Here is a 15533-nt window from a genome sequence, read left to right on the forward strand (position 1 = left end):
CTCATCCAATCTCTAGAATCCATCAAAGTGCTACAATCCACTTCTTTAACCTGCTTATCAGGTTTATGAAAAGCTTAATGTGAAAGCAACATATACAATTAGATTTAAGTCTGCAGTCAAATGTTAATTCATGTGGAACAGAAGAGGGTACATCTTAGAGTCAAGCACTTTGAATTTCCTTCAATTAAACTCAGTTACAGACAATGAATTATGAAGTAATGGACATTAATCTGTAAGAATTTAAAGAAACTATTGACTGGGAAAAGAGTACCATGCACATAGCATTTGGCCCACCTGTATACCCTCTATACTAGAAATCATAATAAATACCGAGTTCAAACAATATTTAGTGAACCATCCTCCATGCAAGAATGAAAATTTTTTTGGTCATTAAAATGGTTGATCATAAGATGCAAGAGTTTGCAAATCGCTTATTCTATTGGGCATCAAGAAAAAAAATGATATAAAAGAACAGAGCCCCTTCAAATTGTCCTGATATTGGCAAATACTCATTGAAATCCACAAGGTTTAGTGTTGAACATAGCAGGGGAGAAGCATACAGAATCGTTCACATCCTTGAAATAGGCAAGAGAGGAAGTTTAGGATTACCGAAGAAGATGCCGTCGAGCTCCTCCACCACCTTGGAGCGCCGTGCGTGCCTTAGCGCCGTGCGAGCTTCGGTGGAAACCCAAAAAAACAACGAAACGTGGAAGAAGGGTTAGCCGTTTAGGGTTTTATTTAGGATTTTAATGGATTTAAATAATATAAATTTATAATTATTTAATAAATTTCTTTTTAAATTTTATATTTTATAAAAGGATTATTTTCTATTTAAAAATATTTTAAATATATTTATGGATAAATACAATTCTATATTTACTAATCCATATTTATTCTTATTTATAAAAATTTATTTATAAACTTTGATTCTAAATTATTTTAAATTCCATTTTAAAATTTTAATATATATATTATTATTTTTAAATTATATATATATATATTATTTATTATTTTTAAATCTAAAATAAATTTTATTTCCATTTAAAATATATGTCACTAATTTATATAAATTTAAAATAGATTATTTTTTATCTTAAATTTTAAATAAATTTTATGACAAAAATTATACGGGTTTAAATTCTGTTTGTAATCTATATTTATTTTTGTTTATATAAATTTATTTATAATTTTATCTCAAATTCATTTTAAATTCTGTCATAATTTTTTTTAATATTATATTTTATTAAAATAAAACAGATTAGTAATTCCATGTGTCTCTGATTTATATAAATCTGAAATAGATTTTATCTATAATTTGATTTTTTATTAATAAAATTTATTATCATAAATAATTTAATATGATACTTTAATATTTAAAATAATTTATTTTGATAAATGTTATTAAAAATTATTTATAATAATAGTGAAATTTATAGTGACGATAAATTATAAGTATAGGTATATGCTACTTATACCCACAGTAAAAAAAAATTATAATGATAGTAAAATATAAGTGTAGGTATAGATATCTAATAGCCACAGTATTGATATCTGCCCCTATTGTTGGATCTCTTAGACACCGGCTAGAGAGGGGGGTGTGAATAGCCGTCCACACTTTTCGCTTTTCTTCCTTTGTCTTCGTTTAACACAGCGGAAATAATAACTTGATCAGAGGAAGACGGAGATCAGCACACTTGACACAAGTATTTACGAGGTTCGGAGATAACTTGCTCCTACTCCTCGGCGTGTCCGTAAGGTGGACGATCCCTCGATCTTTCGGCAGATTAGACCCCGATAAATACCGGCTATAATCTTCTCCTTCTCGGTGGAGGAACCTCTCCACAGAATGTCTCAAAGATACAAGGATAAGCTCAAGACAAGGAGAATACAGTGAATCAAAGACCGGACAACAGAGACAACAAGAACCGCTTGCTGCTCAGGCTGTTCCTCCAAACACAGGACGTTGCTCTAGACAGAGCCAACAAGAACAGCTAGCAGCACAAGCCTGTTCCTCCAAAACACAGGACGTTGCTCTTGTTTCCTCTTCTTCGATTCACGATCAGGCTCTCGTAAGATTGGCAATGGCGCTACTGAGCTCTCAAGGATGATCAACGACTAGTCGTGGGAGCATTTTCCTCAGCGCTGCTTCTCGCTTCTCTTATAGCCTCTCCTTGGTTCTTTGTGCCCAACGGATCCCTGCACTGTTCTGACACCAGCTGCCGTCCGTTGTCACAGAACTCCCCATACAGAAGAGACAGCTCAAAAGCCCGCCTTGGAACTCTCACCATCTATTTGAATTTCTCTCCTTAACCTGTCCTGTATATCTGCACACTCAAAAGATGCATAAAAAATATTCTATAACAAGGACATAGTATAAGGATGGATTAAACATTAAAGTCCAGGTCACGAGCAAAGCTACCAAAGCTTTCTCGGACCAACCAGGAGACCGGGCCACCAAGGCCCTCCTCTTGGAATCAAGAGACTGAGCCACCAAGGCCCTCCTCATGAGGAATCAGGAGACCAAGCCACCAAGGCCCTCCTCCTGAGATCGAGCTACCAAAGCTCACGGTCCTGAGCCGAGCTACCAAAGCTCTCCCGGACCATCCGGCCATTCGCACCAAGCTCCCGGCCACTCAGGTTCTGAGCCACCAAGGCTCCCTGAAATCGAGCTACCAAAGCTCACGGTCCCGAGTCGAGCTACCAAAGCTCTCTCGGACCATCCCGGCCATTTGCACCAAGCTCCCGTCCACTCAGGTTCTGAGCCACTTAGGCTCCCTGAAATCGAGCTACTCTCACGGTCCCGAGCCGAGCTACCAAAGCTCTCCCGGACCTGTCCCGACCATTCGCACCAAGCTCCCAGCCAATCCGATCCTGAGCCACCAAGGCTCCTCCTGGACCATCTCGGAGAACAAGCCACAAAGGCTCCCTCATTCTCACCCGAGCACCAAGCTCCATGGTCCTGAGTCACCAAGACTCCTCCTGGACCAGTCCGGAGATGAGCTACCAAAGCTCTCTCCAAGGTAAACTTCTCCCGGCTTCTCTTCTCCTGGCCCGTGAAACCTTCTCCCGGCTTCACTTCTTTAGACCCGGGACAAACTCAGCTTCGTCCAGGCTAACATTAGTGTTTTCCCGGCCAGGACTTCTCTCGCATGCCTATACTTATCCCGGCCAATGAAACCTTTTCCCTGCCAAACTTCTCTAGAGTAAGTAATCTCCTTGCCGGGCAAGATCTTACTTCTCCCGGGCAAAAACTTATTTCTCCCAGTCAAGTTCCCGGGTAAGTTTGTTGCTTTCAACCAAGAAATTCTTCTCAGGCATTACTGTATTCTCCAAGCTTTTCTCGGCTTGTTTCTCCCGACAAACACCTTTTCTCTCCCGGCCTCATTTCTCTCGAAGAGATAATCTCCTTCCCGGGCAAGCTTGATATTTTCCCAGCCATGCTGCTTTCCCGGGCAGTAACTTATTTTCCGGCACGATTACTAAGTACCTGATCAACCACATGGTCGATCACGGCTAGCTGATCGACCAGCTGGTCGATCAGAGCTAGCTGATCGACCAACGATCAGAGTATCCTGATCGACCATGTGGTCGATCAGGATACCTGGTCGACCATTGGTCCGACCAGGGTGAGCCTCTCCCTCTGCTTGAATGCAAGCAGCGCTGCTTGAATGCATGCAACGTTGCAAAGACTTCACCACCATGCAAAGCAACATTCAACGTTTTTCTTCTGCATGCTTGCAACAACTTCACCACCATGCAAAGCAACATTTAATTAATTGATACATTTAATTAATGCATGCTTGAAAAGACTTCATTAATCGCTAAGCACTCCCTAGCAATAGCATGTATGCATGTATTAATATGATTAACTTCTTTAAACTAGGTGGTAGACCAATTAATCAAGCCACTTCATTAACAAGGGGTTTCGGCTATTCCGGGTAAATTTTGACTCGCCCAACTAGCCCGATAAGACTAAACTTAAATCTTTGTATTTAATCCGTCTTTACTTGTCAAACAACAAAACAAACCCAAGTCTGACCAGACTCAAGTTTGACCGGGTCAGACTGCATCAACAATCTCCCCCTTTTTGTTGTTTGACAACCTGATTTAAGTTTAGCCGAGGTAGGTCTTTTTCTAAACTGAACTATCTCTCCCTCTTTGTCAAACATCAAAAAGAGTTTGTAGGGATCAGAATTTGGATTATAGAATACTCCCTCTTTTAAACTTAATACTAAAGGATGAGGAGAAAGAATTCGGAAGTAACAATACTCCCCCTAATTAATTCATGACCATTCTCTTATCCCCTTAACGATTCAATTTTAGCCCGAGTAGCAAGTTTAACCAATTCTCCCCCTTACAGATTTAAGCTTTGCTCGGGTAGAACGTTTAAACAACTCTCCCCCTTATCTCAACTTAAAACAATTCTCCCCCTTAAAATTGAAAATTGAAAATAATAAAATAAATATAACCGTAGCTCATTTTTCTTAAAAAGTTAGTATTCAAAATATTTATTTATTATTTTAATATGTACTTTTAATTTTGTTCTCATAATTTTTTTTCAAATATTTTGTACAAATAATATGTATTACATTTATTTTTTTACAAATTTCGAGCAAATAATATATATTACATTTATTTCTAATAGTTGACGATATGATTTCACGCTAATCTATTTTTCTGATTTCTTGAAATTTGTTAAAAAAAATTTAATGAATGCGAAAATTAGGGTTAGAATTAAATATTTAGTTAAAATCAAATTAAATTAATGGAAATCGAACTAATAAAGAGTTTTTCGAACAAAGGGATAAAAATTTAATGGAGGGATAAAAATTGTTACGAAGTTTAAATAGGTTAGAATAGGATAGAATTAGTAAAATAATATAGACAAACAATTGTCTGGGAGAAAGAAAAGCTGATCAAGAGACTCACAAGCCAGAATGTTCACAGGTGAAAGAGCAAAGAAAAAGGGAAAAGGTAATTAACTTTTTTCTTGAAACCCCAAAAAAGCTTTGTTGATGATGATAAAGACCACGAGAATCAAACAACGGAAAGAATTAACAATTTCGAACTTTACTTTTGCTGTAGGGAAACTCCTATAATTGAATAATCCCCTTCCAGGGAAAAAAAACCTCTTATAAAATTCTAAAGAACGTTATCGATCAAAGTTCTAGTTAGCTCCATTTCCATGAGCGAGGAACCGTACCCCTTTCTTGACTTCTGAAAGACCCGCCATAAATCGACTCATACAGAGAGGATTCACCCAGCAAAGCGGAGAGTGGCCAAGAGGGCGAGCCCCGCCGTGCAGGAGGCGGCAGCTGGCCGCGCCGGGCTGCGGCGGCGCTGGAGGAGAGGGTAGGAGGTGGGAGAACATGCTGAGCGAAGTGGCCGCGGTTTTAAAAGAGATAAAGGTTGGGATATATTTAGCAATTAATCGTTCTTATATTAGGGGCAATTGCGTGTCTGATACTTCAATATTTTAATCCTCGAGTGTACTTGAATATACTTGCAAACAAACCATTGTAAGAGGGCGTTTGGTTGAGGGTTATTGTTAATTGAGTTAAGTCAAATTTAATTAAAATGAATCAAACAGTTAAAATGATTATTAAGTTGGGCTAATTTTTTTTGGAGCTTGAGTTCAATTTGAGCATGATTTGAGTTTAATTTGGCTCAAATTCTTAATTTAATTTAATTTAATTATTTAAAAATTTTATATTTTTAAATTTATTTAATTAATTAATTAGTGTGATATAATTACAATCTCATTTATTCCTTTTAGAAATTATTTATTTATTTATAAATTTAATAAAAGTTTATTTAATAAATATGATTCATAAATTATTAGTGGATATTGTTCATCAACAACAACAGTCTATACTTTTTCTTCATGAATATCAGAATAAAATTATCACTATATTTTTTTTTTGCTTTTCCTATTTTTCTTTCAAGCAAAGGATAAATTATGAGTTTTTTTCTAACAATCTCCCATGGTGATAGCTGAAAGTATATCTCTATTAATAATGCTTATAATTTATATTTTTTTTAACAAACCATCACATCACATCTACAAATAAAATAAATAAAGAACTAATGAAAAAGTATTTATTTATTTTTACTTTTTCTTCTCTCTTCCTCTTCTCCTTTCTCTTCAACTTCTCTCCATGTTCAATTGTTCATCTAGCCCTTTTCTCTAAAGATGAAAAAAAAAAATTGAATATATATAATTATATATAATTAATATAATTACATGGTTTAACCGATTAACTAACTAATGCATCAACTTTCATAAACAACCATCTTCCCCGGCCATCTCCGGCACCGGCTGCAGCTCCGGCGCCCACCTCCGCGGCCGACGACGCGCATGGCAAACCACGCCTCGGCTCATGATTCCAGCGATGAGAAGCCGATCATCCACTTCCACACCACCGCCGCCATTAACACCCGCGCTGCTCCTCAACAACTCTTCAAGTTGCTTCTTCGAAATCTTAACCTTAACCACCGTACAAGCCTCCGCCGCCCTCCTCTTCTTCTCTCGTAGCTTTTCCAAAGCTTCCCTCGCCACCCCGCCATCGCCGTTGCCGTCGTCTGTCCATGCGGCGACCCGGCCGTGGCTGCAACAACTCCCCATCGATCGTCTATATCTATCTACTAGCTCTTGTTCTTAGCTTAATTAATTACAACAAAACGGACAAACAGTAGTGCTGCAAAGATTAATTTGCCTGTGCCTTAATCCACACACATATATAAAGAGAAGGAGCAGCAGTAGATTGGATTAAACAAATCACCAGCCAGTGATTGGTCTTTGCCGCCGTCGTTGGATTAATTTCATATTGGAATAATTAATCGTTAAAGTACTGCAAATCTTTTGTTAGCGTTCTTAATCAGCTGATCTGATCTGATCATATATATATATATATAATGGAGGGATTAGATTAATAATTAATTTCTCTGACTTTGTTATTCAGTCAATTCAAATGTTATAGATATATTTATATTAAAGGTACATGATTAAATAAGAATGTTAGGGTCAAGTCTGGGAATGAAAGAGGGAATGGAATCCGCGTGGGTCTATTTTGATCTGCATGACTGCATCAACGAAATGAGCTAGGCATGCACACGTACGTACTTGTGGAATTTCAAGTGACCGTGTCAAGACTCGGCTTTTTGCTCTGCCTGCAAGTTATTTAAAAACTTTTTTTTTTGTTTTTTGACTTTTTATTTATTGTTCTACTGAATCCAATGCTTTATCACTGGATTGGATTGGAAGGGCCTTTTAAATTGAAGGCGTATGGTCGCAATGAAATTTCTCTCTTCTTCTATTTAGTTTTCCTCTCTCTATTCTCATTGTTTATGAAAAGTCAATTCTCCATCTTTTAACTTCTTATTTATATGCTTTGATTTGCCATCACATGCCTCTTGCCCCCATGAGTGTAATGCCATCTTAAAATACTCAGATAAATAATAAAAAAATGAAATATGAATCTTAAATAGGATGAATATTTTAAAGATTGATTTTTAAATGTCTATAAATTATATTTTAAATTTATTCAATAGATAGATGAATAAGGAGAAAGTAAGATTAATTATCTATCTATAGGAGATGTAGCTTTAATCCTCCAATTAGTGATCTTGTTTCATATATATGTTTTCTTGTTAGTTGAGTACTCATATATTTTTTTTTCCATCGGTTCTGTTCTTCTCCTTTGGTGTAGATTTTGAAGCGCCGAAGAATGTTGGGAGTCGTTATAATTTTGTATAAGAGGCCAATCAAAGAAAGATAAAAATGATGATGTGAAAAATGCACATTGTTTTTAGGGAAAAATTATGATCCTAAATTTTATAAATTCTTAAAAGATATTTCTAAAATCTATAAAATATGTCTACATCTTATGGAGGGATTAGATTAATAATTAATTTCTCTGACTTTCTTCTTAATTCAGTCAATTCAAATGTTCTGACTTTCTGCAGAAGAAAAAGAATGTTACGGTCAAGTCTGGGAATGAAAGAGGGAATGGAATCCAAATGCAGTGGGTCTATTTTGATCTGCATCAATGAAATTATCAGGCATGCACACGTACGTACTTGTGGAATTTCAAGTGGCCGTGTCAAGACTCGGCTTTTTGCTGTGCAATTAAGTTATTTAAAAACTTCTAAAATGTTAGTTTTTTGTTTGTTTGTTTGTTTTTGACTTTTTATTTATTGTTCTTCTGAATCCAATGCTTTATCTATCACTGGACTGGATTGGGCCGATGATATTGTTCTTCTTAAGTCATTACAGCTGCTAGCTAGTGGTGTTCCATGGCTGTGATATGAGTTGATGTCGTCTATTATATTATATTAATCCATAGGTCTATACTTGATTCTCATGATCACTATTACTTTAATCTCAAATTTCTTTGGCAATTCAAAGAATGTTTATTAAGCTCTTCATCCATTATTGTTATTATTGATAATCAAGTTAGGTGTTCGAATATTACCTCATTAATCAAAGAAATAGACAATTTATGCACACCTCTAAAATATTCATCTTATTTAAAATTCAAACTTTGATTCTACTTTACCATTGCATAAGGCACTCTTTCATCCATTAATTGTTGATTAAAGAACTGAGATGTCTAGGCATTATATATATAGTTGGAAATCATTAGACTTTGATATGATGTCCTTGACTAATTTTGGTGCACATTGACTTAGCACTAAATCTTTATGTAAAAAAATTTCATAATATTAATTTATCTAATTAACTAAATTACTCAAATTTGAGATTCATCTCAAAGTTCACGCATCTCAAAACTGTATCGCTTTGATGTGAAATGGCAACACATTGTTGAAGAATGATCTTCAATTGCTAACTCTTTATCGAAGACTATTTATAATGTTATCTTTATTTATTCCCATCGATGTTGCTATTAGTGATTGGTGAGATGCTAATCGAAATGATTCATCATCAGACATGGAAAATATTTATTTTATTTATTTTTGAGCTCTTAAATTTTCTTTTTAATAATAATAATAAAATTTCAACCAAATGTGTTCTTGCTTCTCGAGATTAAGATATCCTATTTCATTATTTGATTTATTATTTTTTATCCATTCATTTATTATTTAATTATATATATTTTTTTTTACATAAATACAATATTTATAATTATAGGTTCGACTCTTTTATGATGGCAAAGATGATCTTTTCATTTTTGACCTATCTAAATATTTTTTATTATACTAATATGTCTTTTTAATTTTTTTCTTAAATTTTTTTCTGATATCTTTTACAAATAATATCTTATTCATTTTTTTTGATATCTTAACATTTCTTAAATGAAGCGTAAATGAAATGGCGGGAATACTTTGTTTTAACAAAATTGAAAAATAAAAAATAAAAATTAAAGATTATTTATTCAATTATATATAAATAGCTCTTTTCTTTTTTATTCTTCAACACTACCCTCACTCGCCGATTCACGTCTCCATTTTCTCTCCTCTCTCCATTCCCTCTGTCCAGTCCCTCTCTCGTCCAGTTCTCTCCAGTGATTCGAAATTCACCTCTCCACTCGAAATCCTCCTTCTTATCATCTCCTTGATTCTCATGGCAACCCTGTTGCTTGCATCCCACATCAAAATGCCCGCTGGATCGGATGAAAACAGAGCACGCAAGCGCATCGCCGACCATCAGTCCAGCGCCGGCGTAGACAATGCTACCAAAAAGCAGCGAGTAGACTTGCCTATTTCTACGCCTAAATTGGCGTTAGTTTTGGATTTGGATCTCACTCTCCTAGACACCATCAAGGTACGTAATCCATCTTGCATTATATTTATTTTGTTTATCGATTTAATTTGTTTAAATAATTAAATGTATTAACGTAACCATTTTGCATCAGTTTGATCGAGTGGATCCCGCTGATAGACGAGTTTTGAGGAAAAAAGTGAATATGCAGCAGGACAAGGAAGAATGTGATCTTTTCTGCGTCAAAAGTCTTGGAGTTTGGACGAAACTGAGACCAGGAATCAGAGAATTCCTTGTAAAGGTAATGACTACGTATAGTATAGTTCTCTGTGAATACCAATTTTCCATCTGTTTGATATTTATCTTAACATTTTGATTATATTCGCTAAGTTAATTCCGAGCAGATCTAAACTAGACTAGTGTTAAATATAATTCAATGCATATATATCTGTTGCACTCTACCTTTCAGTCATTTTCTTTCGATTTTTCCATACATAACCGAAGAATATTGGAAAATATTATGAAAGAGTCTCGGGCCCAACATGATCGATGTTGTGATTTGGTTCACTGGTCTAGCTAGATTAATAATTAGTATAGTAGGGTTTTTTTTTCTTAATTTGTTTATAGTGTTTATATAAATTTATAATTAATATTGCATGCATGTTTTGTATTAATCTATAATCTAGTTTTAGTTTTGTAATTGCACTGCCCCTATACGTACGTACCTTTAATTTTCTTCTTCTGTGATAGATATGCTCTATTGCTCTAGTGTACATAATAGTACTAATCTTTTCATTTGTTTTTCAATTGTAGGCAAGAGAATTATTTGATTTACACGTGGTTACTATGGGGACTCAGAGATATGCAGCTGCGATGGTTGATCTATTAGACCCCACAGGCACTATATTCTTCGGTAGGATCATCTCCAGAGAGGATGCGAGCATAGATGATCGTGGCTCATTAGTCAAAAATTTAAATCAAGTCACTTCTTTGGAGTCTGATGTATTAATTTTGGATGATACTGTGGAAGTTTGGCCACATAATCAATGGAATCTGATTCTCATTCAGAGGTATATATAAATAAATAACTAAAGTAATATTTCTTTAATTATTTGATTAATCTTTTTTATTCATAATTTAAATGGTTGACAATTGAATTTGTGCAGATACGCCTATTTTCCTTACACTTGGCGTAAGTATAGGGTGACAGGAGATTCACCACTCTATACTGGCGTGGATGATGATGATGCTTTAGCATCCGTCTTATCGGTAAGAAATTAAAATTTTTTTTTCTAACTTACTCTTGTACTAATTAAGAGAGGACTAATTTGAATTTTAAATGCTTTAATATTTTTAAAATTTATTTCATTGAGCAGGTGCTAGAGAGAGTTCATGATGACTACCACTTGGTGCATCAGTATACTACGAGTCATGTCGACGTCAGAAGCATACTTGCTAGCACCCTCAGAGCATAGCTCTTTATTTGTCGTTGTTTTGGATTATGCTACAGTCGTATTAGTCTGATACACTTGTATACAGTTTATACTTGATTAATTTGAAGTATATATCCGAGAAAAGTTATTATTCGTCATTACATTGGATAGTACCTTAGTTTCCTTGGGGACTCCCACTGCATTTTGGTTACTGGAGAAACACTACTCGATCGAGTTTAAAAACTCATATGATACCCCTTTGAGACCTGCGGTTACTGGGGAAATACCAAAGGTACCCCTTTGAGACTAAAAGGTTACTGGGAAAATATCTATGAGTTGGTGCTCCTTTGAGACCAAGTGTGGAAAATGCAAAGCATTAGGGGGAATGAGCCTTGTGTGGTAGGTAAGTGCCTAGCGCACAGGAAACTCGGGGAACACAATGGAATGATCGATGAAATAACTTGGATCGGTAATGCTCTTTTGATATATCGATCGGCCACCCGCATGATCCAAATCTATTTCTATTGAATTTTGTTGCAGCTAGCCACAGCCGTCGTTTGTCTGTCCACAGCCGTGGCTTCAACAACGTAACTAACTCCCCATCGATCGGATCGTCTCGATGCATGTGCCTAATTATCCACACACATGCATATATGTAAAGAGGAGCAGTACGTAGATTGGATTAAACAAATCGATCACCAGCCAGTTTAATTAATTATATTTATTAATTAGTAGAATAAGTAGTACGTGATTGGTCTATAATTAATTTGCCGTACGTCGTCGTCGGATTAATATATTCCAATCTTGGAATAATTAATATATTATTTTTGAAAGTATATATGTATTGTCTTAAGGTGGGATTACTATTGGATAATTAAAGCATAAGTTATCCCTTCCCTTAATTCTATTTGTACGGTTGTACCCATTAATTATCATATCTTTTAAACGTAGCAAACATTGGCTTATTTTTTAATTGAGTTAAGGTATTTAGTGAACTTTTTGGAAAAAAAATTAGGAGGCGTTTGGTTTGGAATTTTTTTTTATTTTTTATTTTTATTTTTCTATTTTCTGATCTAGCTTTTAGAAAATATAAAATGTATTTAGTATGATATACTATTTTTTATTTTCTAGAAAAGAAAATTAAAGAATACGTTTGATTTGTTAATATAAAAAATTATAAATAAAATAATTTTTTAATAAAAGATATTTTTAAAATAGTTTGAAATATTCAATATAATTAGATTAATTAACCACATCTATACGAGTACTGACGAAGAAGGGTTACAAGCAAGGAATAATTGTTTTTAGAAATAAAATATAATTATATTATAAATAAAATAGTTTTTAGAAATAATTGTTTGCTTATTGGCGATGGCGCCAGTGAGCAAGGACCTGCCTTCCTCTCGCTGAGGTGTGGCGGCGCATCGGTTAACTTGAATTCAGCAGCGTTGAGGATGTGCTTCGTGACGATGGAGAAGGGGGAAAATGCTGTGTTTTTGTATTTTCCTGTAATTTTTATTTTCCACAGAAAATGATTTATCATTTTTTCTATTTTCTTAGAGAATGTCTTCTCATTTTTCACAAAGAATGAAATTGAAAAACATAAAATAAAATAATAATTTCTAAAAAATAAAAAAAAAGAGAAAATGATCAAACCAAACACTCCCTTAATTTTATCTTTCTAATTCAATATTGATATGATAGAAGTAGAAGTGGAAGGGTCAGTTAGTGGGCTCAAGAATTCAATAAGAATAAAAATAAAATGAGTAAATTTGATAAATTTACCAATCCACAATTAAAAGAAAAAACAAAAGATAATATCATTATTGACCCCTGATTTCAAAATTAACATTTATATCATAATTAATATTCATCAGTTGTCTATATATTATTGTATTATTTTGATATACGATTATATTTTATCATTATTCTCTTCGATTTAATTAATATCAATTATCATAGTTATATTTTGATTCTTTTAATTATTATTTTTTACTTACTAATATTGAAATCTATGCATAAAAATTAAAGACGGCCATTGTGATCAGGGCCCTTCAAATAATTTTTCAAATAAGTCGAGCTAGAGAAGTGCTAAAACTTACTAGTCCAATGCCAAGTTCTTGAATAGAACTCCACGCTTTGCAAATGAATTTCCTCCATAAAAAAACTTTTCTAAGTAATGCATTCCGATCCTTCAAACATCAAAAGCTTTTCGTCAAAAAAATGCTTCAACTGCAGCAAATGGTGGAATCTACCATTCCAGCATCCCCACACGGCCTACTCCACGATCATCTGTGAGGAGGTAAACAGGGGCGGAGCTAGGATCTTGATTCAGTGTAGGCAACAATATAATATAATTAATAAAATAAAATAAATATATAAAATGTTATAATTATAAAGTATTATAAAATAATTACTTTATAATTATTCTTTTCGAATCTTTAAATTTTGAAACTTTTATACAATAGCTTTATTATTAACGGTTAGAAATATATCAAGGTGAGATGATTTCCTCATTTTAGATTCATCAAGGTGAAGTAACTGTTAGACTTTTACATAAAGATGATTGAATGTGAAAAAAGAAAAATCTTTCCAATAATAACCTCTTAAAACTTTCAACTTAAATAGTGCAAATCTATCACTAAAATGCTCGTGAGATTCTAAAAGGTCGTTCTTATGGTCAACCTTTCCTTTTGAGTGGTATACGTCATTTTTCTATTATAGACTTGTATAAGTTGCAGTACCAGATAGGTGTATTTATGAAATGCCTACGAAGTTATTTATCTAAATTTGAATGATTATTTTATCTTATTAAAATTAATGTGGTCGATCAACTAATAAATTTAAAGGAGATTTTAAATTTTTTATTTTTGAAATCGATGTCCGGGCTTCACCTCCTAAATATTCACCTCATATTTTAAACTTTTTAGTTTAATTTATAATAATTCACAAATGTTAAGGTGTGATTTGAAAATTTGCCATTAAGCAATTGGCTCACGGGAAGGCGCACGAGTTCCGCCGTTAGCTGACGGCGTTAGCTCCGACCCAGCCATAGATAAATTGCACAGCCAAGTTTGTCACCGTTCCCGAGGAGAAAGAGGAGGAGGAGGCGGAGGGGCGGTGGATAGACGGAGCGAAGTTGTGAAAGAACTAAGCTATATCACTTCGGAACGAGCTCCAGATCTCTCGAGTCGGTGCTCGGAAAGCGGTTGGTAAGTCGCCTATGCTGATCTCCTCCGTTCGGATCTGGCATTCTTAGTTACTAATTTGCTACTCCTTGTCGGCAATGCAATGCGCTAGGGGCTCGTCATCAGATCCCAGTGTGGGCAGCTGCCTACATTGGCTCTGCCCTTGGAGGTAAATTGAAAAACTATAGTTGGCCACTACGAGAGAGGGTATTATCTCGGCTTTATTGAGATTCACCCTTGCCCACTGTAACATATCTATCACGTAGTAACCAACTCAATCATGGCCCGAGGGTAAAAAAAAAAAATGCTTCAATGACCTATGAGATGGTAGAGCACATAATGGAATTACAAGAGAAAATGGAAAGGTCATTGATAAGTTTTAAGGGCTTGCTTGATTGTCTTAAAGGAGGGAAGTTTGATGGGTTTGTCAATTATACCACGTGATGCACGTGATCCCTATTAGGGCCTTGCGAACTAGGAGGGAGGGGATGAATAGCTCCAAGCCTTTTTTGTCTTCATTTTGTGCTCGTCGTCTGAATGCGCAACGAAAACTTGAATCCAAAATCGACATAACATACACAAGTCAAGGATTTACTTGTTATCCTCTGTCTCTTAAGCGACTAATTCAAGGTCTACTATTAGTGATCTCCCTCCATTAATAACTTCTTCTTTTCAAATACCTTCTAGAGGTGAAAAAATGTCTTACAATAAGTTCTCACAAGAACAAATACAAGCAATACAAAATATAAATGGAAATGAAAGTAAAAAATATTTTACAATGGAGAATTTTACATTGGATGTTTGCTTAGCTTGTCACTTTGGAATGTCTCTTGATGGTTGGAAATGAGTAGTACTTCGTCTCTAACCTCTCAAGAATTGGTCATGAGAAACCTCTTTGAAATCCTCTTTATAAGGCTACTGTTCGGATTAATTTTCACCTAGCAATCGATTGCTAGACTTCATGAATCAAAATCCGACCGTTTAGACTTTGCAGAACGATTATTTTTTACATTACCAATCGATTGGTGATTGCCTCAAGTTAAACCAGTCAATCAATTCAGAAGCATTTTGTTCACTGCTATAGTACCATTAACCAATTGTCGAAACTCACCAATCGATTGACACTGCAGCAAAATACTATAGCAGTAACCCTAAACATGACACTGTAGCAAACTCCAAAGTTACTGTATT

At 34.8% G+C, this 15533-nt stretch overlaps 1 protein-coding gene across 1 annotated transcript; it reads left to right on the forward strand.

The window, feature by feature from the left end:
* Positions 1-10567: 10567 nt before the first annotated feature.
* On the forward strand, positions 10568-11196 carry LOC141846053 (RNA polymerase II C-terminal domain phosphatase-like 3). The gene is made up of 3 exons (XM_074734041.1): positions 10568-10791; positions 10888-10990; positions 11098-11196. Exons 1-3 carry the CDS (start codon positions 10568-10570, stop codon positions 11194-11196), a joined length of 426 nt encoding a protein of 141 aa, XP_074590142.1.
* Positions 11197-15533: the final 4337 nt, after the last annotated feature.

The sequence above is a fragment of the Curcuma longa genome, chromosome 15 (genome assembly GCF_044706935.1).
Source record: "Curcuma longa cultivar G26 ecotype Majalengka, Jawa Barat chromosome 15, ITB_CL_G26_1.1, whole genome shotgun sequence".
NCBI lineage: Eukaryota > Viridiplantae > Streptophyta > Magnoliopsida > Zingiberales > Zingiberaceae > Curcuma > Curcuma longa.